General features: G+C 33.2%; 1 protein-coding gene across 2 annotated transcripts in view; it reads right to left on the reverse strand.

The window, feature by feature from the left end:
• The window catches only part of CSMD3 (CUB and Sushi multiple domains 3), a 1079985-nt gene that overhangs the window by 292388 nt on the left and 761952 nt on the right, over positions 1–25645 (reverse strand). For both annotated transcript variants that reach the window (XM_030875636.2, XM_030875634.2), the window contains 3 exons: positions 22982–23173; positions 18264–18390; positions 15335–15537 (listed from right to left, as the gene is read on the reverse strand). In XM_030875636.2, coding sequence (XP_030731496.1) covers positions 15335–15537; positions 18264–18390; positions 22982–23173 — 522 coding nt within the window. The remainder of the gene's footprint in view (positions 1–15334; positions 15538–18263; positions 18391–22981; positions 23174–25645) is intronic.

Consider the following 25645-nt stretch of genomic DNA (forward strand, 5'->3'; position numbering starts at 1 on the left):
TAAATGTATTAATTTCTTACTTAAAAAAAATTTCACAGATATTAACAATACAGTCTTATTCACAGGATTCCATTGGTGTATATTTTGTCAAACTGAAATAAATCTGTGTATCTAAGAACGAGATGTAGTTGTTCAAGGTGAAGGGCAATCAGAATAGATACCAATAAAATAATGATGATTACTATTATTGTCTGTATTGAGAGCATACATTGTGCAAAACACTTAACTAGAAGCTAAGTTTATACTCTTAGGCTAAAACACAAATCGTTATGAAGTATTATTATCCCTATTTTAAATGGGTAAAATAAGTCTCCATGATATTAAATGTTTGCTCTTAGTAGAGTTGGAATTTGAATCAAGAAACAGCAGGGCTCTTAGCCATTAGGGTATACTGTCTCAGCACAAACCTATCCCATTACCAGATAAAACAATGAAAAGCCATGCCCTACTAATGGAACTCTGACCGTTGTTTATTAACAAAAGACTTGGGCAAAAAAGTTAGACTTACATTGAAACAGAAAGGCAAGAACAGTTTATAACCCTTCATTACACACAAACAATTTCTTGCTCCTGATATTTCACCATAAAGGGAAGCAGAAAAGAAAGACTCAAGGTTATTTTGCGGGTATTACTAGAAGTAATAAAAATAAAATTTAACCTGATATATGCCAAATTTAGCCATGCATGTGTCAAATGGTATTAAGTAATTACAGTAACAAGAACATTTCCCCTCCAATTGTTTTTCTCATTCTTGTTCTTCCTGTCCTCTCTTTTTTTCTGATTTCCTTCCTTAAGTTCTTTAAGAGAGTAGAAGCAATAAGATAGGCGCACCCTCACCAAATCTCTGGTGTCTGCATCCATATTCTCTACTTCCTCTCCCGTAGCAGCGAAGAAGGTGCCCTTGCTCTATGTAAGGCTAACCCTAGTTCTTGTCCTGCTGGTATTAAAACCTTTCTATTTCTCAAGGACTTCATTCCTGAAGATTTTTCATCTCTTCTGAATCACTAGGTTTTCCTTTTGTACTGGGTCATTCTCAAAAACATACAAATGTGGCTTACAACTTCCATCTTAAATAAACAACCAAAATCCTCATTACATTCCCATTCTCTTCTAGCTATTTTTCTCATTTCCCTCCTTTCTTTAGTAGGAAACCTATTAAACATCTGTCCTGAGGGAGATATCTATACAACTGTCTCCAGTTTCATCTGCCATTCATCAGACATATTCACTAAACTGTCCTTGTTAAATCTAGGCTGCCAAATTCAATGATAACTTAGTGCCTTCTTTTTTCAGAAAAATCTTAGCAACATTTGTCACAGCACTTTTTTTCTTGGCTTCTCAGTCATCAGACTGCTAGTTCTCTTTTCTGGCTTATCTGCTGCTCTTTTTGGTATCTTTTGCTATCCCTGCCTTGTTAACCCAATGACTGAGAGCTGTAGTACCTCAGGGATTAGTTCTTCATGGTTCTGCTCCCATCTTTCTACAACTTCTCCTTGGATAACTTCACCTTATCCCATGGTTTTAAATGCTGTTTTTAGTTGAATGCTTCCCAAATTTATACATTCAGTCTTAATGTCTTTCCTGAGCTTCAGACCATTCTATTCAACTGCCTATTTAACTTCTTGTATATCTAATAGGCCCCTCAGCTTACCATGTCCAAAACACTTGCAAAATTATAAAATCTTTTAATTTTCAAATTTTTGTAAATAAAAATGTAAAAATTATTAAATTTCACCTGTGTATAAAATTTTTTCCTATGCTACTGATATCAATAAAATCAAATAAATATTGTTCCATTTGAAAGTAAAAATTTCTCATTGCAAATTTATTTCTAATTTAATATAATACCCAGATACAAATACTTTTATTAGAAATAAATTCACCATAGAATGTAAAATCCTGACATAAGAAATAAACTGAACATTTGCAAACATACAAAATCTTGTAATTTTTACTTTATTTTTTATGCAAGTGATTTTAATCTGTATGGTAGCATTTACTTCTAACAAAATGAATTTTTATATCTGGTTATTATAATAGGTCAGAAATAAATTTGTAATGACAAACTTTTCCTTTAAAATTGAACTGTTTCTATTCCACCAAAAACCACTTGTATCCATATAGTTTTTTCTTAAAAATTCTCATGACTCAGGGTGTGAAAAAAATAGATATGTAAAAGTAATACCATTTTATAACTACTTATCATGTACAGTAAAAATAATTTTTCAAGATGTTATTAACATGCTAATTATATACAAGTGTATGTAAATTAAAAAAAGAGTTTATGCTCAAGTTAAGAAAGTTTACATTAGCTTTTCTTAGGAATTGTTTTTACAATGCTTTTAATCTTCACCAATAGTCTAAATCCACTGAAAGAGTTACTGCATTTATTGTTAAGCAACATGGGATCTTATCAAATCAAGCATTGCTATACCCTAGGAATAAATTGCCCTTATATGTAAGACATTGAAGAGAATCTTTCACAATAGTTAAAAACAGTTCATCAAGGATAAACAACAAAGTCCTACTGTGCAGCATAGGGGGCTATTCAATATCCTGTGATAGACTATAATGGAATATCCTATATTCCTATATGGAAAATAGGAATATATACTATATTATATACTATATACTATATACTATATATTACTATATACTATATAGTATAATATATACTATATATTATATTACTATAATATATACTATATTATATACTATATACTATACTATATATACTATATTATATAGTATATGGAAAATATACTATAATGGAAAAGAATATATAAAAAAAGAATGTCTATATGTGTGTAACGGAGTCACTTTGCTGTACAGCAGAGACTGGCACAACACTGTAAATCAACTATACTTCAATGAAAAAAAAAAAAAAGTTCAAGTAATATGTGTGGGGGACTGCCCTGGTGGCGCAGTGGTTAAGAACCCGCCTGCCAGTGCAGGAGACACCGGTTTGAGCCCTGGTCCAGGAAGATCCCACACGCCACGGAGCAACTAAGCCCATGCGACCCAACTACTGAGCCTGTGCTCTAGAGCCCAAGAGCCAGAACTACTCAGCCCATGTGCCACAACTACTGAAGCTCTTGAGCCTAGAGCACGTGCTCCGCAACAAGAGAAGCCTGCTCAGCAATAAGAAGCCCGTGCTTAATAAATTTTTTTATTAAAAAAGTGTGTGAAATGAATGAATGGATGAACGAATGAACAAAATTACAACTAGTCATTTCAATGTATGCTTAAGGTTTGTTTATAATTTAGCATTTGTTTGACACTGGGAAACATTTATTCCAAGACTGCAGTAACAACATTTATATTACATTTTAATTTGCTTTAATTAATCTATCTGGATAACCTGAGGCTGTTTTCAGAATACTGATAGCACTAAATACTACAGAAAATGACTGAGTTCTCACCATTTTTACAACTCATCAGTACTGTAAATATACTTCTGACTTCTCATTTTATATTTGTTTCATCTAATTGAGCGTATAATTTAATTGGAAATGCGCACCTCACCTAATACATATTTCACAGTCCTAACTAGCACATGTATAAGTTTCAACTATATTATGGATGATAATTCAGAGATAATGTCTGAATTACCGTCTTGGTGACCTTGGGCAAATTAACAATCCAGTTTGCTTATGGCATTGCTCTGTGCAACAAAGAATAAATACACTTAAATCACTCATAAGTTCTTGTGTCCTTTCCATTCAGAAAGTAGACACTTTGTTATAAACTTGTTTATCTCAAGAACTTTCAAAAGAGAAAAACCTTAGATTCTATACAGTTGGATAAAATCAAGAGCAGAAGACTTGTACTGTAAACTGTACTGTTGTAAGGAAGGGACATTGACCAGGTTGTATTAGTTCCCTGAATTTTAACTGCCTCATCAGTAAAATTGACATAGTAATAATTTTTTACCTGCCTGATTTAGTATTAGAATATAATCTTAAAGTTCTATTCTAACAATTATATTGTATAATTCTATGAAAATATAAACTCTGAGATAAATCTTTAAAGACCACTAGATTTTACTATTCACTGTGTAGTTTGTCTAAGAAGTTGTATATTATTTTTCAATATGTCAAGAAACTTCAGCAAGGTCACAGTCCAGATTTGGTATTCACAAGGCCTTACACTCTTCCAGTTTTATTGCCTTATATTTTTGTATTGACTAAGAAATGACACGATATTCTCCACTTCACTATCTATAAGGAAATCAAGCTGGGTAATGGGAATATTTAACCTGGAAGGAAATCCAATCTAGAATCAAATCAATCGGAAAATATGTGAAATGCAGATGGTAACCTAGAGGTGGATTTCACCCTGGAGAATTTTGCCCTTGACTGAGTCCCTGCTTTGTACAAGATCCATCAATTTTACAAAGAATGTTCAACATCATTATTAGGCCTACACTCTGCTAGCTACTCAGTAACGTGGCTATCTTTAGAATTTCATTATGTTTCTAAGGGTACATCTAATGATATGGCAAGTCAGGTTAAAGTAGATAGCAGCATGACAAGAGATTCCCCTCCTATCAACCCTGGAGGGAAACAAAGCTGCCAATGCAAAAGAAACCACAAAGCTAGTGTTATAATATACTCCAAGTACTTTATATAGAAATACCTTTTTAAAATACATATTTACTCATTTATTTCACCAGGTAATTGTTGTGCACCCACTATAAGCCAAGTATGTTTTATATTGGGGATGAACTGTAATAAGAGCCAACACCTCCATACCATCATTGATTCTTGTTCTCTAATACATGGACAAAAGTGAAAATAAAATCACTGGTCTAATTTCTTTGAAATCAAAAGGCATGTTAGGTTGAAGACTGTCAAAGGTACCTAGACAGGAAACTGATTTTATATCCAAGGATTATAAAGGATTATATAGAAGTCTAATTCAGAATTGAATTCTAATATTTGGAGATCACCAGAATTAATGAGCAAAAAAAGAGTAAAAACATATAAATATTGTTTTACATTAGTCTTGACTGACAGTATATAATACCAGTGTGCCTTTAATTTTACATTATTAAAAAATTTCCTACTCAATCAGTTTCATTTAACATTTACTAAGTACTAAATACCAGGTACAATGCCAAGTTCTGGTGAAACAAATATTAATAGGATAAACCTTGCGCTTCAAAGGAACACAGTCTAAGAGGGACAGCAGATGTGTATATGTCTTTAATATAATAAAATGTTTATTAAAATCAGGTGACATTTGTCATTGAAAGTGAAAAATTGCGGGCATGAAATAAAAAGCTAAAAGTAATTTAAATTATGTAATTAAAAATATGTACTGATTTACCAGATTGATAATATTACATTGATGAACTTTTCAAAATAAGTATCTACGCAAAAACTACTAAAAATAATTTCTAAAAAATTAAAATGCCATGTCTGTGCACACAAAAACATCTTTATATGAGTTAATTAAACATTAAAAATAAGATAAGCAAAATGATCATTTGTGGTACAAATGTACATTCTCTAATTGGTTTCCTAGGCATATTTAATGTCATTTTACTATTTTTTCTTAAGTATGTGGTTTTCAATATATTCTTATTTTTATTGGTATTGTTAAAGGTATTTTTAATACATTTTAAATCGTTGGCATGTTAACAGAGGTCTCTACAGGCCATACTATTTTTAATTGAGAAAGGTTTTTCTTTATAGGTATTGAGGTATCTGGTAGGACTAATTCTTTAAAATAGAGGAAAGTTTCAATTTGATTTTATTTCATACAACAATGTATAAATATTTCAGCTTAAGTATTTTCACAGATAGTAAATTTTTACTTCTTTTCAGATACCTTTCTTGACAAAAAATTTTATAATATAAAACTTACCAAGTTGTCTTAAATTATGATTTTTTTTGGAATAGTTCACTTGTAAGCTGTATAATTGTATGTTTTCTCAATTTTATTCCATTATAGTATAAAATATAAATTCAATCTGATTAAAAAATAAGAACTTCATCAAAAGATACTCTCTTTTCACAAGTCAAACCATGCTACAGGACAATAATAGTTTCAAATTTTAATTTTATACAGTGTTTTAACTTTTTCATAAAAATAGCATTTAAACGTCTTCCTATTTCCAAACTTTGTTTTCAATAATTATAATTCACCAAAATTTTCAAAAGCTGAAGATCTTTAACATGCCAATAACTGAATATTTTGATTAAAGATTTTCATATGATTTTAATATAAATCAACCAAATTTAAAGGTTTTATTTTCAAAAATTTCAAAACCATAGTAGGGCATTTTGGTTGATTATGAAAAAGTGCTTCAGAGATGCAAACTTTTCTAGGTCTGAATGACAATGAGTAGCGAAAACAGAACCTGGTACTGACATACTAAAGTTTATGTATTTTTGAATCAGCATTACTTTTTCATACACACAAAAAATGTAATTCAATTATTTTGATGTATATAAAAAATTTGTAAATTTTAATGACAGTTTTATTGTGAGGCGTAGAATTTGCTTGGTTGCAGTTATGAATTACATGTGCACCACAACCAATTCTAAGTATATATCTGTTTCTTAATTTTATAAGAGCTTTGTTTTTGTCATGAAGTTGTGTGTCACCAAAATTTATATTTGTATTATTATCACAAAACAAAGAGTCTTATCCTTAACACTATAATTTTGATATGTGATGTTTGTCTCATTTAAAAAATCTTTAAAAGATAATTGTTTGCTTCAAGTTTAAAAAATGTATTGTGGTGTTAATATAAATAGAGGTAAGATAAATGGAAACAATAGTCGAAAGGAAAGAAGGGGGAAATGTAAATACACTCTCATTCTTTCATTACATATGACGTGTGTAATAGAAGTTAATGGTAGGTTTTGATCCTAGATATATGCTATTAATATTAGAGCAAGTACACCCCCACCTCCAAAATGTTTAGCCAATAAGTTAATAGAGGGGAAGAAAATGATGGTGGTAATGCACAGGTGGGTCCAATAAAAGTAAATAGCAATACAGCAGCCAAACAAAACCATAACAATTACATTATGTGTGAACGGCCTGATGATTTAGACTGCAATTTGGGGGAAGGGGAAGTTGGGACAAAGTGAGAGAGTAGCACTGACACATATACACTACCAAATGTAAAATAGATAGCTTGTGGGAAGCTGCTGTATAGCACAGGGAGATCAGCTCCATGCTTTGTGACAACCTAGAGGGGTGGAATAGGGAGGGTGGGAAGGAGATGCAAGAGCGAGGGGATATGGTGATATATGTATACATACAGCTGATTCACTTTGTTATACAGCAGAAACTAACACACCATTGTAAAGCAATTATACTCCAATAAAGATGAAAAAAAATAAAGACTACAATTAAAAGGCAGAAATCGTCAGACTGTATAAAAAAACAAGACTCAAGCAAGTAGTATCTCAATCATGTGCTGTTTAAAGTAGAAACCTACTTTAAACATAAAGACAAGTTAAAAGGATGCTAAATGAAACACCATGCAAACACTAATTATAAGATATTCATATCAGACAATGCAAACTTCAAGACGAGGAAAATTCCCAGAGAAAAAGAAAGCTACTTCATTGTAATGAAACAGTCAACTCATTAAGAAGGCATAGCATCTCAAATGTAAACACCTAGTAACAGATCTTCATGATACACAAACATGACAGGACATGATAAGATAGAAAGAATAAACAGGCAAGTCCACAACTGCTGTTGGGCATTTCAATGCTACTCTTTCATTAGTGGATTAAAAAAAACAGTAGACAAAATATCAGTAATAATATAGAACACTTCAAACACAATGCTATCAACCAACTGTATCTAATTGGTATTTAATTCACAATAATGGCAAGTGTACATTCTTTTCAAATGCACATGGTTCTTTTAGAAAAATATATGCTGGACCATAAAATAAGTCTAAGTAAATTTAATTATTGAAATGTTAAAATTGTAACTAAATTTATGAGATGTTCCATCTTTATCACAATGAACTTTCAAAGACTATACTCTGCTTCATAAAAGGGAGGGAAAAAGAAAAACTTTTGCTGGAATTAAAATATTTGAGGTGATTAATGTTACTGATGTGACATATAAGATTGGACTCATTTAACTATTTGGGAAGTTCTTCTGCTAAGGAAGCTGGCATGTTAACACTTTTCATATATGCAGAAGAGAATTTAGAACATAAAGTGATGAAATTAGTAGAGTTTTCATTTGTTCTAAATGAAAACTCATGCTTTTTTTTAAACAGATTTATGTCTTCTAGTTTTCACATGGTCAATGACACCACATGATCCCCATGTATGTTAACATACATTGTGTACAAGTTGCATTTTCATCATCAATTTTCTTTTGTTTTAATTGAGATGTTACTGTTTTTTTTTTTTTACATCTTTATTGGAGTATAATTGCTTTACAATGGTGTGTTTGTTTCTGCTTTATAACAAAGTGAATCAGTTATACATATACATATGTCCCCATATCTCCTCCCTCTTGCATCTCCCTCCCTCCCACCCTCCCTATCCCACCCCTCTAGTTGTTCACAAAGCACCGAGTTGATCTCCCTGTGCTATGTGGCTGCTTCCCACTAGCTATCGGTTTTACATTTAGTAGTGTATATATGTCCATGCCACTCTCTCACTTTGTCCCAGGTTACCCTTCCCCGCCCCCGTGTCCTCAAGTCCATTCTCTAGTAGGTCTGAGTCTTAATTCACATCCCGCCCCTAGGTTCTTCATGACCTTTTCTTTTTTTTTGGATTACATATATATGTGTTAGCATACGGTATTTGTTTTTCCCTTTCTGACTTACTTCACTCTGTATGACACACTCTTGTTATTGGGGTTTTTGATGATTAGCACAACAAAATTAAAAAAAAAATTTTGATGATTAGTAGACATTATGAGCAACTTGTATAAAATCCTTAATATGTAAGTAATAAAAGTCTAAGAACCATGTAGTTAATCCAAACAGGTATTCCAACAACTTATCATATTAAAATTTGTAGGCAATTTGTTCATAAAATAAAAATATCAAGTATCCATATCTTAAAATATTAATATACTGTTAGGTCTAAATCTCATGTTTAATATCATATATACTACATTCTCAATCAAAATATCCCATTTCACATGAGGTTAACAAGTTATTAGGAAAAACTGGTCTATTAATACCAATGATATCAGGGTCCCAGGGATAAATCTAAAACCAGGGAGAAATTTTATTTAGGAAATAATTCAACTGAAAAGAACATAGCTATAGTAGATAGGTACTTTAAAATAATCATAATAATAATCAATTTAATACATCAAGTACTTTAAAATGACAAAGATGTTGTTAATGTATTATCATGGCTCCAAATCACCATTTAATTATGTTTCATATTTTAGAATATAAAATTGCCCCTCTGTAGCTTAAAAGAATGTTAATATAATACACAAGACAAGGAAGTCTCATTTTTTTCTGTATTCTACTACTTTTTGATTGTATAGAAAAATAACCAATCAGTACATGATTTACCCTCTAAAAATATTTTTACAATTTACCTAAATATGTTTAATTGAGATGGGATCATGTGGAACTCCCCACTTTTTAAAAAATGTGTTTCTGGATGTACTAAAATGCTTTGATTCACAAATCATAATAAACAAAAATTCTTCTAGCTCCTTTCCTGCTATCTTTTTGGGTTTAGTTTCAAATTTTGCAGGAATAAGTTTGTCTGACATCCTTGTTGATCTCTGCTGGGTCTTCCTGACAGCCTCCTTCAGCTGAACTTTCTTTTAGAAATCTTGGTGGAATTAAGCTTTCTTAAGAAATGAATATTCAGAATGTACTTTCTATCCCACTACTGCCATAAATGTCTATTGTAAAATAATAAAACAGTATGATAAAATAAATAATTGTTAATTTATCCTATAAAATAAATAACAAACACTCATGGCAAGAACATTCAGACTATAGCTCTACAGCACATCTGTGCAACCTCTACTTCTGTGGATATTTCAAGAATACATACTTCTCAGTGATTTGGCCAACTCATGGCCTGACAGCGTTATGTATCTTTCAAGCCACAGAATAGATTATGACATAACTTGCTGTCATACAAAATAGCTGGCAGGGCAACAGTATCAAATAGTTCTCCCAACACCATCTAAGGTCAGAATGAGTTAGATGTTAATATCTGAGAATATTTTCATTTCATCTACAAGAGCCCTATATGCTACCCATGAAGGGGAAGTGTAAGTTACCTGGCATCCACAAAAGACTGGAAAATAGAGATGGGTTATCAGTATTTGTCTTTCAAAATTAATCATGTGTTATAATTACTCTGAGCACTGGGAATATATCTCACACATTACTAGATGAGATCAAAGACAATAGCTAATAAATACACCTTGGCTATTTTAACAGAACTATTAATAACGATACTTTGTTGAAAATGGAAAATACAGACCAAATGTCAAACAAGTCAGGATGCCAGGAAAATAGGCATAAACCAGGGTTGTCTTGGGCAAACGAGGATATACAGCCATTCTAATATAATACACACATAGTGCCAGGGCACTGCAGATATGGGAGTGACTAATTCTGCCTAGAAGTTCATTAGTACTTAAAGTATCATTTGATCTGGGCCTTGGAAAATGACTAAGAATTTATGGATTTTTGAATGTGGACTTAAGTGTTCCAGGAACATGGAAGAGAGTTTGCAAAAGAAGCAGAAATGTGAAAGGTCAATGTCTTTTCAGGACAGTGCAGTTAGATGACTAGATGTATGTAACTGAATAGTGAGAGATGAAGCTGGCAGATAATTTGGGTGCAAATTGTGGAGGCTTTAAATGTAATTCCATAGTTTTGAACTTATGACTGTGTAGCCATAAAAGAATTTTAAACAAAGGAGTGATGTCTGATTTATATTTTCAAAACATCAGTCAGGTGGAAATGTAGAGAAAAGTCTGGCTGGAGAGACAATGAAGTGAGTGGCTAGTCGACTGCTACAGCAGTGCAGGCAGTAATAATGAGGATGGGAACAAATGCAGGGGCACCATGCAGTCCTTTAAGGCTGGGAGACATCAACGTCTCATGACTAAGGAATCCATCTCCTTGAGAATTTTCAACAGTATAAGATATGGCCCTTGGTATTTTGTATTATCCAGCAGGGGCATATTCTTAAAAGAGATGTCAAAGAGTGAAGAGCACAGAAAATGCTCTGTCAAAATCAACTATTCTGTGGGCAAATGACAGCATGATACTTAAAGATGTCCTCGCTGAGGAACTAAAGTGGGATGAGAGAAGCAGATTACGAATTAAAGTAGGAGATATATATAGAGCCTGACTGCTGAGAACCAAGGGCAGAACATAGGAGAACATAGGACAGCATGAGGTAGCCACGTCAGACTTAAGTAGCTGTGATTAAGCAAAAGAGTCTTGCAGAATATAACACCAAGAGGCAAAGCAAAAGACTACAAAGACTGACTAGATCATGAAATAGAAGGCATGAGGCTGCTGATAGTGGCTTGACAGTGATTATGAAGTTGGTATGTGACCTACATTTCAGTTAAATTCACTTTGCACCAAGTTCACTGAAATCCATTTTGTTGGTTACATTTTGTTGCTTAAGACTGTTTTGCTGCTATTTCCTGACTCATTCCTCTTTTAAGTTATTATTTGACACTTAGCTCTTTGCTCAAAAAAGGAACAGGCACTGTGGTGGTGATGGTGGGTGGAATGGGAACAGAATGAAAATCTGACAATTAAAATAATGATACAAACTGATTTGGCTACTATTGTTCTAGTTTATGCCTGTTGTCCAGCTTAATTTTTTTTTTTTTTTTTTTTTTTTTTTTTTTTGCGGTACGCGGGCCTCTCCCTGCTGTGGCCTCTCCCGCTACGGAGCACAGGCTCCGGACGCGCAGGCTCAGCAGCCATGGCTCACGGGCCCAGCCGCTCCGCGGCATGTGGGATCTTCCCGGAACGGGTCATGAACCCGTGTCCCCTGCAACGGCAGGCGGACTCTCAACCACTGCACCACCAGGGAAGCCCCAGCTTAATTTTTAAGTGTCCCCTTTTACTCTCAAAAGTTATCTTAGATTTGAACAATAAATTACATGATCACCCTAAATAGAATGTTTGCTCTTTACGGACATTTAGAGAGGCAAAGTTCGTATAATTAAAACATCTTCAGAACAATGAAATGATAAACCATGTTTTCACATCTTTATTTGGAAAAAAAATATAGCTAGTGCCTAGAGCATGGGCTGGAATTTGTCTTACAAAGAGAGGTCAGAGGATGTTTGTAAAAGAGATGGTTTTATAAACATTTAAAAATGTTTTATACAGAGGTCAGAAAATATTTTATAAAGAGAGGTCTTGGTGCTGAGTCTGGAAGAATGAGCAAGACTGAGAAAAAATTTAAAGTAAAAGAAACTTTAGGGACAGAAAACAGTACAGGGTGTGTGTGTGTGTGTGTGTGTGTGTGTGTGTGTGTGTGTGCGTGTTTATGTAACTAAGAAGATTTGCCTAAGTGAAAGGAAAGATGCACTCGAGAAATAGCTGGAGATAAATATGCTTACTATCTGGTCCTTTAATAGACTCTCCTAGAATGAACGAATGAACAAATGAATAAATGGGTAACATGAGATAGATTTATCTTGGGAAAAGGAATTCAGGTAAAACACTCAAGTGGCAAATTTTGACCTGCAAGCCAAATTTGACCCATAGTCATGATTTATTGGACTACAGACCTTAATATTCTCTTTAAGATTAGTTGTTTTCTTTGACAATTAGATGACTTTACATAAAACTCTTTATTTCAAGTTCCACTTTAAAATTAGTCTGTCTTCCTATAGGGCAAAATGACTTTAGCCAGAGGGGGCAGGAATGTACACACTCCACCTTTCCTTTATTCCTTCTCACTGCTTCACTTGTATAAATCATCTGCTTTTTGGAAGTGTGACCTTAGATGTGGTTCTTGTAAGGATAATCAGAAAGACAAGCTGATTAAATTGTAGAACTTCATTGTAACTAATAACATATAATGAAAATCTTTGTATTTCCTCTAGAATATTAATAAATAATAAATAAGGAGAGCAAAAGAGTAGTAATAACTGTTAAGTATTTACTATGCACCAGGCACAGTGTTAATCTCCTTTCAGACATAGGTGGATTTGAGTCACAGCTGCAGGCATCTGCTAGGGTGTGACCTTGAACAAATTAACTCACTTTCTGAACCTCAGTGTACTGTTTGGTAAATGGGGATGATGCAACATATCTCATAATGGCTTCTGTGAGGATTAAATAGATCATACAAACTACTTACGGTTCTTGGCACCAAGCAAGACCTCATTCATGAAAAAACTATTTTCACATTTGAAATCTGAACACTTATAAAGCTGTATAGGCATAAGTTACAGAAGATCTCCAACCCAGAGACTAATTTTCATTGACTGATGCTATTCACAATATATTAACTCTCCAGGTAATTTTATCTCAATGAATAGGTTTTTAGTCTCAGATCAGTAGTACACATTTGTATGCATCTTAAAAGAATATTATGGAGGCAGATTTATTAAAACTCTGGTATGATACATATTGTTTCCATAACTTTAATATGCCCTACAAATGCAATAAATATAAAAATGTATTGCTAATTTCACAGACAAATGTGCATTAAAAATTCCAGAAATGCATATAAAGCAGTCTGTTTCTATTAATCAGATGTACTTGGCACTCACAAACAAGAGCCTGAAGCACCTTTTCACATGACTGCCTTCAGATATTTAATCACAAATAACCATGTAAGTGTAAAACCTTACTAATTTAAGGTAAATGAAAGGAGAGCTGTTGGTTGCCAAACTACCATTATAAATAACTGAAATTGAACAGCAATCATAAGCAGTTTGCTGACAAATTGTTCCTAACTTCAAATAAAAAAGAAATAAACAGTAGAAAATAGAAGATATAAATATGAACAATGTTTCATTTATAAGTGTTTCAGAATTACAAGCCATTTATGTTCATTAATTACATAATCATTCTCTTATTTTTCATTCCTTTTTTCTTTGTCTCAAAAGATACACTAAGGGTACAAATTGAAAGATACTGACTCTGCTGATGTACACCTCTCTCACATGAGCCTTATTTATAACAAAACAATTCATTTACTTTAGTTGATTATGCCAAACAACTGTCTTCCATGAACAAAAGGTCTGTCAAGTTAATTATATATTTTTATTGACCAGTTGTTAATCTAAAGTGGTATATTTTCCGGCCAGTCATTGAAAAAGTCCTTCATGCTTTTTCTAAAGGGTTCCAATTTTACATTTATTCATATAACGATAATAGTTCACTGGGCACTATTTACTACTCAATACTAAGAACTGTGCACATGTGATCATGTTAAATCCTAATAATCTATTTATGAGATGAGCATTATTATTCCTATGTAAATTAGAAAACTCAGACTCAGGTGATGAGGTGAGGTGTCCAAAGTCAGCAATTAGTAAGAAGACAGGATTTGAATTAAGGCACATTTGAAGAATACTGGTTTGCACTCTTCCCATAGATGATGTTGGAAATCTCAGCAAGTTTCAATTAATAGGACTTTTTAAGGCTATACAATTAGAAGATCCCTTAGATATTTTTCTCAAAGAGATAATGTGTGTTGGTAATAAGAGTGAAAAAATAGCAACTAAAATTTTTGAGTTTTCATTTATTTTCTCCAGCCATTAAACCAAAATCCGTTTTACAGAACAGCATATATTTAATCACTTAGCAGTGTCATAAAAAGAAAAAAAAGGAAAAAGGCCATGAACAATAGTAATTATAATGAATGATATTTCATTGTTGTAGAAAATCTTTAATTTAATAGTAGATCTAAAATATTTTGTCAAAGCTTCCTGTGAATATATAATTAAGATCTTTAACAGAAGAAAAATAAAATTAGTAAAAATGTAGGGTTGCTTCTCTTTTAATGGCAAATATTCATTTCCTTCCTTATCTCCAAAAATTGTACATTCTAAAATATAATTTTATGGTAAATTCAAATTACAAGCTGTATAATGTAATTATTTCATTTGCTGAATTATTTTAACACCATCTTTATGGAAAATTGGTTTGACAATTGGAGAGAAGGTCTCAATAATTAATTAATTAAAAGTTAATTGTATTTCTTTTTCTTATGTTTTACCTTAAGTCCAGATGAATAATAAGACTAGAAAGAGGAATATTTAAGATCATTAAAATTTTAAAATTAAAGTTTTGAGCAGTAAACAGAACTATTTAAATAGCACTCCTATTTTTTATTTAAGAAATAAAAAAATAACTCACTTGAAAATTGAATTGCAAATCCAGATTTGCTGATATAAAAGTCCGTGTCAAACTGGATGGTTACTATGTTGAGGGTGCTGTGGATTCCTTCAGGAATAAGAGAACCACTAATTTCCTTTAAAAGCATATCATTTTCTGGTGGACCATCCCAAACTCGGAGTATATCATGCGATGCTTCCGTATCAAAAGCAAGAAACTGTAGGCTGTGGGAGAACCATATATCTCTGATTATCTTAAACATGGATTCAGTTTTAAATAAAGAATATAACAAATATTCATCTTGCTTCTACTAGATATTCCTTTTATTCTATCAGATAAAAATGAATTATGTAAACTGCATATATAAACTTAATGAATTTTTCTTGAGCAGTATAAATTTTTTTTAGAATATGATTAAATGTACTATTATATCACCTCTGCAAATTATAAAAACTTTGGGTATACAGACTATCCCTGACTTATGATGATTCAATTTAGGATTTTTTTGCTCTAAGATGGTACAAAAGAGATATGCATTCAGTAAAATCTGTACTTTGAATTTTGATCTTTTCCCAATTGTGATATGCTGTATGATACTCTCTCACGATGCTGGGCAGCAGCAGGGAGCTACAGCTCCGTCAGTCACAAGATCACAAAGACAAACCGCCAATACATTTACAACCGTAATATACCCATAAAACCATTCCATTTTTCACTTTCACTATAGTTTTCAATAAAGTTACGTGAGATACTCAAGACTTTATTATAAAATAGACTTTGTGTTAGATGATTTACTGTAGACTAATGTAAGTGTTCTGAGCATGTTTAAGGTAGGCTAGGCTAAGCTATGATGTTCAGTAGGTTATATTATATGCATTTTCAACTTATGATATTTTCAACTTACGTTGAGCTTATCAGGATGTAACCCGAGGAAGATCTGTACATTCTTTTCAGTGTTCATGACTTTTAACTGTGGCAATGGCAGGTGACACTTAGAGGATCTCGTATGTGCCAGGCACTGTGCAAAATGCATTACATCGATTTTCTTCCTTTAATTGTTACCATGACCCAATGAAGCAGGAACAATTTTTATCTCAATTTTACAAAAGTAGCAAATGGGGTTGAGATAGATTAAATAAGATTGCTCAAAGGGTGGCAGAGTCATGAATTGAACTCAAGTTATCTAATTCCATAGTATGTGTCATTTCCACTGTTTCAAGTTTTTTGTTTGTTTTATCAGACTCAAATGAGGTTTATTCCGCAAATGCAAAAATGGTTCACATTCAAAAACCAGCGATTACATTTCACCACAGTGGCAGATATAAGGAGGAAAACAATCACATGAAGATCTCAATATACACAGAAGAAGTATTTTAAAAATTCAGTATTCATTCATAATCATCACACCCAGTAATCTAGGAGTAAAAGGGAACTTCCTTAATGTGAAAGTGTCTACCCCCAAAAAAATGCACAAAAAAGGAAAAAAAAAAAGGTTTCATGTTAAATCTATTTTGCTTTGTGTCTAATCTAGACAAAATTAATGTCTGATTTTTTTGCACCTAATGCCAAAAATTAGAAATCCAATTATATCAACATGCTTAACTCTCTCTCTCTCTCTCTCTCTCTCTCTCTCTCTATACACACACACACACACACACATACCACATTCATGTGTGATATGTGATCTGGGTTGTAATTTAATATCAAATATTTTTCTTTAATTTTTAAAAATACCAGAATTCTGTTGAGTTTAGTATTTTCACATTTACTATTTCTAATATTTAAAATAAAACAATACGTGATGTATCTTAAAGAAAAGTAGGCTGAGGTTCGATTCAATTTGTAGCTGCAAATTGCCTTGCAAAAGTAATGTACCAGTTCACACTGCATCCAACAATACATGGAGTACACCTTGCAGCATGTTATTTGAAGGACAATATTGGTTTCCCATAAAACTGCCTTCATCACCCATAAGCCTGTTCGAAAATCCATTTATATAAAGCAGCAATTCTTTTTTTTTTTTGCAATACGCGGGCCTCCCACCGCTGTGGCCTCCCCGCCGCGGAGCACAGGCTCCGGAAGCGCAGGCCCAGCGGCCATGGCTCCCGGGCCCAGCCGCTCCGCGGCATGCGGGATCCTCCCGGACCGGGTCACGAGCCCGCGTCCTCCGCATCGGCAGATGGACTCCCAACCACTGCGCCACCAGGGAAGCCCCCAGCAGCAATTCTTAATGTCACTGTTTTGTGAGTGATAACACAATTGTTAGCTCATATGTCAAGGGGAATTTGTTCATTTACTAATTCATCCCTAGTCATAACAATAATAGTTAAACTAGAACTGAGAGCAGGTGCGCCTTGGAAACCTGACTGGTGTTAATTTAGGAGGCTACGGTTCTGCCATCATCTAAGAGGAAATTATGTGAAGAACTGTGAGCCACCTAACGAAACTCAGCAGGAACAGAACTCTAACATGGTTAAAGGGGAAGAGAGCAAATGCTTCAGAGATATGCCTAAATCTAGGGAAGACAGGGAATAGGTACTGGGTCCTCTTCCATTCTTATTTCTTCTAAATGTTCATGAGGCTGAACTCACGACAGTGATCTGCACAACTCTGTATACCTATCAAAATGATGGACTCAGCGTCTTAAGTCATGCAGAACTGAAAGTATAGCATTGCCAACAAGTAGGAAAAATTCGCACCTTCTGTGTGCCCTCTTATAACTGAAAAGCTTCTCTATAAGGGGCTGTATGAACTACTGTTGTGGACCACAAATCAATAAATCATGCTTATGAATACTTTTTTTTCATATTTTAAACGTATAAAAACCATGTTTTTCTTTGCCAAGGTTAAAAAACATTGAAAAATCTTGATATTAATTGATATTGTATATAGAGGCTGATCAGGGAAATTCAGATTCCCTGGTCATTTTGAAATAATAAAATCCATTTACCTGACAATGTTTCCTGGATCTACCTCAATCATCCACATGCAACGCAGATTATTGTCATATGGAAAGGGATAACCAGGAGATAAGATTCTTCCTGATGATTCTCCTTTAAAACGACCTCCGCATTCGGCTAGTAAAAAATTAATTCAATTTTAAGTCACAATTTAATGCCAATCTTTCTAAACAATCTACAAATTTCTCAAGAGTATATATTTTTTCACCTGAAGGAAAATAGAGATTGGTTTCTCCTCTTATTGAAAGTATATATTTGTATATGCTTTCTCAGTTTAAGGTATTAATTGAAGCAAGAACATACTGTACAATAAAAAAAGAATCTCAAGTCAGATCATATAAAAATAGTATAATAAACCTAATTAGGGAATTGAAAAAGTACACACTCAAAACTCTGAGTTTAGGCTTCCAAACATTTTAAGATGTGTTGTTAAATAATGATAATGTAAAAAGGGGAAACAGATGGCAAGTTGCTCACTGCTAGTTGATTGTAGGCTGAATAATTCATCATCTCACTACCTTACCTCTGAGAAACACTAAGCTTTACTGCAGTCCCTCAGGCCTCCTAAATTTCATTGTCCTTTTATTCCCCTTTAAATCACTCTAAACTCTTTCGCTTTTAACCTCCCGAAAGTCAAAATGGCATTTTTATTAAATTTTTCTTCAGTTAAATCTAGCTCAGTTTTGATTTAAACTGAAATCAAACTGGTCTCTGATTTTTATAAAATTTATCAAATTAAAAATGTAAGCATCATCATACAATATAATAAAAATTTTATCTTCTGGGGAATTCCCTCTCCATTTTAATAATATTTAATATATTGGGATATCTGGAATGATTTTACTTGGATAAGCAAATAATCTAGAAAGAATTCTCTTTCTAGAGAAGAGAGAAAGTAAATAGTTTGCTTAATTAGTATATTGCTCTGCATCTCTAAATCCTAGAAACCACAGTGTAGTAATACATTATACATTTGAAAATTTTCCAGATTATCATAGTACCAAAAAATAAACCAAATCCATACTATTTTACTTCTTGCTTAAATATTTGAATATACTGCTATATTTATTTTGCTTGTTCTCTGCAGTGTTACTGTCTTACTCAAATTCAATGACTGAAGTAACAATCTTGGATTTTGTTTTGTTTTGTTTCGATTATTAGAGCAAAGAAGGTCAAAGACAGAAAGTTTCAGCATTTGGAAAAGACCTAATAATATCGAATATCATGGTTCAAACCTGTAGGCTCTATTCATGTAGGTAAAATTGTTTCAAAGATTTTAGGTGTTACATTTTAGCACACTATGATGGTTAGTCTTATGTGTCAACTTGGCTAGTCTACAGTACCCAGTTATTTTATCAAACACTAGTTTAGGTATTGCTATTTATAGACCTGGTTAACATCTACAATCAGTTGACTTTAAGATTACCCTTGATAACGTGGGTAGCCTTCATCCAATAAATTAGAAGGCCTTAAGAGGAAGAGCAGAGTTTTCTAGAAAAGAAGATATTCTCCCTCAAGCCTGCAGCATTAAGTCCTGCTGGAGTTTCTGGACTTTTGACCTTCCCTCTGGATTTTGGGCTTGTCAGCTCCCACAACTGCATGAGGCAGTTCCTCAAAATAAATACATTTCTTGATGACAGATAGACAGATCTATATCTAGATCTACTAATCCTTCTTCTCTGGAGAACCCTAACTGATACACATACCTACAGAGGGCTAAGCAAGTTTATTTTGTATTGCAACATTAGCTTAATTAATTTATAATAATAAACTTAAGTTGTTATTATTATTTATTTATTTTTTTTTTTTGCGATACACGGGCCTCTCACTGCTGTGGCCTCTCCCGTTGCGGAGCACAGGCTCCGGACGCGCAGGCTCAGCGGCCATGGCTCACGGGCCCAGCCGCTCCGCGGCATGTAGGATCTTCCCGGACCGGGGCACGAACCCGTGCCCCCTGCATCGGCAGGCGGACTCTCAACCACTGTGCCATCAGGGAAGCCCTTAAGTTATTTTTAAAGTGAATAAAAAGATATCTGTATTCAAGAAGTTACCATCACTTACTGAGGTTTTTCTCATTTTTTAAATAAAAATTTTGTTGGATAACCTAGAACTGTATAGCTATAATAATTCATTTTTCATCATTTTAATGATTTATCACTATTATTGGTATATATTTCTTATGAGAACAAATTTGACTTCATTCCTCCAGATTAATTTTTAAGCAACTTCAAGGCAAACTGGAATTTTGGGTACTGTGTTTATCTTGAATCTAAACATACCTCTTTCTTTTTCTATATTTCTTTGGTACAAATATTATTGGTATTTTGATTTCAAATGAACCAGTGTGATATACCAGACCACTGGGGTTCATATTCTGACAGAAGTCTTACATTTGTAGATAAAAATGAAGGTGTACAGGTTAAAGTTCTTTGGCTTTGGTGTCTCAAAAATTAATTTTTGTTTGCTCAATGTATAAGCTACAGAAACATAATTACCTAGAAATAATCCATATAATTGAGAAAAAGTTTCTCATTTGGCAAAGGCAAAAATATAATCATAATAGATATTTAAGGTTAATGGGCATAGAAAATTATGATTTTAGGCCAGGTGGTAAAGCTATTAATTATTGCCAGTAAAGAACACCATCTAAAATAGAATTTCATCTTCTGTTCTCATGGAAGTCATAGCATGACACACCATGTGTCCAACTCTTTCAGCTGTTATTCCTGATCAACCATCATTAAAAAAAAAAAGATTACCCTTCACATGAAATCTTGAGCAGTGTCACGTCATTAAATTTTGACTTGGCAGATTCATAAACATAAAGTGCATTGATTCATTGCAAACAAAATTAAAATCTTCTTTCTGATCCCAGACCAAATGTCCTATTTGCATAAAATTTTTCCAAAATATGAAAAATGTCTTCACCTTGGTTCAACATATAAGGAAAATATATGTTTTTTAATGTATTTGTTTATGATTTAAATTTTAAAGACAACATGGTAAGTCAGTATTTACAAGTTTATACTTCTGTGCTATTGCAACCCTTAATGATTTTCTGAATATATTTCATATTTACATCAAAGAACATAACTTCAGAGAGAACTAATCAGTGCTACATTGTTCTCATAACCAATGACAGTGGGTTGATTGTTGGCCATATTCCAGAATCTCAAGCTTTGTCAATTTAGGTTGTTACTGTAGTATTATCCTCATAATCTATCCAAAATTCAGATGCCATCTGAAAGGAAAGCACTATAATTGCATTCTGTTTAGACAAAAGTATGTTTGCTTTCTGTGTGAATCACTGTTTTAATAAACCAATAGAAAACTCATGTCATCAAAAACACTGCAATTAGTTGTAAGACCTCTAATAACTAGCATTTCATTTTTTTCTATTTGAATTCCTTCAAGTTTTGTGGAGATTCCTATGTTGACTATATCAACTAACAAACATTAAAATTTGTCTCAAAAGGTCCAGGTCTCCAAACTCATCAAATTGTATACATTAAACGTGCATTTTTTTTTTTTTTTTTTTTTGCGGTACGCGGGCCTCTCACTGTTGTGGCCTCTCCCATTGCGGAGCACAGGCTCCGGACCCGCAGGCTCAGCGGCCATGGCTCACGGGCCCAGCCGCTCCGCGACATGTGGAATCTTCCTGGACTGGGGCACAAACCCGTGTCCCCTGCATCGGCAGGCGGACTCTCAACCACTGTGCCACCAGGGAAGCCCTGTGCATTTTTTAAAGATACCAATTACAACTTAATAAAGCTGTTTAAAAAAAAAAGTTTAAGTCAATTTTATCCATATGGGCCTGACACAGAATGGATTTGTGCTTCCACAAATGCCATTCAGAAATAAGAATTGCTAAAGAATCATGTTTGTTCCCTACTGAGGAGTTAGTGTTTTGTTTAAATGTTTTGATATTGTTTAAGTATCTTTTCTTGTCCTAATATTCCAGCCTGGCACTATTTGATATTGGAGCAAAAAAAGAAAAAGAAAAAGCAGATGTCTTTATCAACACTTTTCTATCCACCCTGCTTCTCACATAATACCCAGTTATTTGTTAATCAATCTAAAGATGGTAGCAATAAAATTGTATTCCAGCTATACAAATAAGAGAGAAAATGATCAATCTATAGCTTCATGTAGGCAATATATCTGATATCACTGACTCTCACATTGCCTTTTGTTACTGAAATTCATTTAATTATGTCATGATACATACACATAAGAAAAACATATGCACTTTTAGTTTTTGAAAAAGTATATAAAGACTTTGAAGTTATTGAGAATAGTTTACTGTTTTTTAATCTAGCTTGATACCAGCATAAGCAACAATTTTGTATATAAAAACAAATCTAAAAAAACCCAAAAAAACACACAAAAAACAAAACTGGTCAATGTGATTCAATAAATGTGTATGATTAAGAGTTTCACCATATTTTTGTAGTGAGTTAAACTTTGTATCAAGATAAGATAAACATAATGGCTTCAAACCATTTTTTACCCAAAAAAGAGAATGTACTTACTGGTAAGATTATGAAAAGAACCCTCTCACTCTCCACAAATCTGAGCTATGAATTCATTAACTTTTTCATTAAAGTATGAGTTGTGTGTGGACAGATTGAATAACTTGAAAAGGTACAGTACATTTTAATAACACTTCCATAGAAGTATTTCATGAAAACCTAAAGCAGTATCCTACCAATACAGGATGGCAGAGGGTAGTCCCATGCCCTTCTCTCCCCTGTCATGCACTTGAGAAGGCTACTTCCATGGAGAGTATAGCCTGGATTGCATCCATAAATGATAGTGCTACCAGCAAAATGGCCTTGGTCACTGATCTTGTATCCAAATTGTGGAATGCCAGGATCCTCACAATGTGAAAGTTCAAAACCTATGAGAAAATACAAGTTTATTAAAGACAAAATTTAACAGGAAGATTAAAACTGTACAAATCATCCCTTTTTATTTTTTTATATGATTACATGCTTTTCCCTGGTTTTATTACTCTTACCGTATTTAATTTTGTTCGTTTACAGCCACCATAGAGAGCTTTTTCTCTCAAAAATTAGAATTTGTTGTATTATTCAAATTTAGCAATGCTACCCCATGGTCTATATGACTATATCATAACTTATAGTAGTAAGATTCTTGCCTGCTTCAAGTGATTTGCAGCTAATAGATTCTGACCAATGTAACTATTATGATCAAATAATGAAAAATTAAAATCCATACAAAATATGTGAAATCATAACTATCCAAGTAACAAATGTCTCCACTGCAAATATAACTTTAGACTGCTTTACTTTTATAGTCTTAGAAGAAAGTGAAATAGCCTTATATTTAAAATATACTTTATCAAGAGTTAATATAACACAGTAATCAGTTTGAAGAACTCTGAATTTTTATTTTCTGCCTTCTTCAGAATGTACGACTCTCAAAATTTCTCACAAGGAAAAAAAAAAAGAGTAGGGTGTAGAGAACATATTTTTGATTTCTAAAGTGTTGGGGCTTTCCACATGACTTTTGCTGGAAACTTGTGATCTTGGGCTAAGTGTAACACTTGAGAAGTTAAGTTACAACTGTTTGAGTAGTGAGAGAACTGCAGAGATGAACCTAACTCTGAAGGGGGTTTGTGTTTACATTTCAAGGAAGAATGAGACCCAGAACCTTACAGATGTCTCTAGATTATAAAACTTGGAGACACAGGAGGCTAATCTGACTATTGAAACCCTAAATTTACATTCCAAAGGTTAGAATAAAAACCGAGAATTCTTTCTATCCCACCTCCAAAGAGCAGAAGTTTTTTTCTTCCTCCTTTCAGGAGAGGAGTTAAAGAAAACTATCTTAAGCACAGCTCGTGCATTTTTCTTTATTCCTTGTCCCTGGTCACTTGTGTAGATCTTTCCATCTGATTTTCATCGTGTTACTACAGGGTTAAGGGGGTCAAAGGGATGCTGACACAGTTATTATTATTACTATTATTAATTATATCACTTAAATGATAATAATTAATCTCTGTAGATCCAGAATACCTTGTGTGTGTATTCAGAATAAAATTAATAAAGATGAATATTAAAAAACAGTCATAGCACAATTCACTATTAAGATACTGAAAGAACTAGAAAAAGGTACTTCAGAATGTAAATCAAACATGACACTAGTTATCAAAATCTAACCTCCCTAGCTAAGGAATTCTTCTGCCCTTAATGTTTTACAAATTACATAAATATACGATAAATGTAAGATATAATGAATGCACCAACAATAATTAGGTGCTAAATTATATCAATTATAGCTTCTGGGACTAGAGGATTATGATAAATATTCCAGATAGCTTCATGAATTAGGGAAGTCTGTGATTTCAAGACAAATGATATTTGACAAAAGGAGAACTTTTTTATGTACATCTTAAATCATATGATAGTCAAAAAGAGATTTGTATCTCTTTTGTAGGCACAGATCCTTGACCAAATTAATCTAAATTTGAACTAGAAAGCAAAAAAGGATTTATTAGCTCACTGATGACAAATCACTAATTTATAGTACTGACTTCCTAGAGTGTCAAAATAAACATAAAATTACCAGAAATGTACAGCTAGAAGTACTGAATTTACACTATAATTCTGTATGTTAAGGTCTACATTAGCTCTTGGAGAACATAAGGAGCTCTTCCTAGTCTCTTCTAGGGGTTCTTCATCTTTCCCTCCTCTGTTAACCAACAGAATTATTTCACACACCTTAATTAATTTACAATCATTTGTTCAATAATGTTCATAAGTGAGTGTGATTCTTAGAGGCAATTATCTCTAGGAGACAACTGAAAAATAAGCTAAGATAATGTTGTTGAGAAACTGAAATTTATGAGACAGTTAAAAAATCTTCAGGAATTTCCTATATGGGTCAATCTGTGACAGCCTCATTAGGGTGAAAATATGTTAAAATAAGGCAAATGCAAACAGCTTCAGAAACAGAGCCATACAAGAGGTTAGAAGTTGTTAACTCAAATTATGACATATATGAGATATAAAGGATACATGGTCAGGCAAGTCAGCCTTTCAAAAACAGAAGTAGAAACAACAGAAGTAGTAACAAAATTTTTAGGACATACTGCTTTGATTGGATCTGCACACTTAACACTACATTTAAAATGTCCCTGCTTGAAAATAACAAGTTTGAATTCCTTTTACCAGACATAATATTCAGTTTATTATTCAAGATTCAGCCACTTTTGAGTTTTACCACATATCATTTATCAAAATAAAAATGGAAATTAAGCCCTCTTTTCAAGGTTTATTACCAAATTCATCCTCCCTTAATTTGAATGCTTTGTAAATGTGGTTGGCAATTGCTGGTGATGAGGTAT

The sequence above is a fragment of the Globicephala melas genome, chromosome 17 (genome assembly GCF_963455315.2).
Source record: "Globicephala melas chromosome 17, mGloMel1.2, whole genome shotgun sequence".
NCBI lineage: Eukaryota > Metazoa > Chordata > Mammalia > Artiodactyla > Delphinidae > Globicephala > Globicephala melas.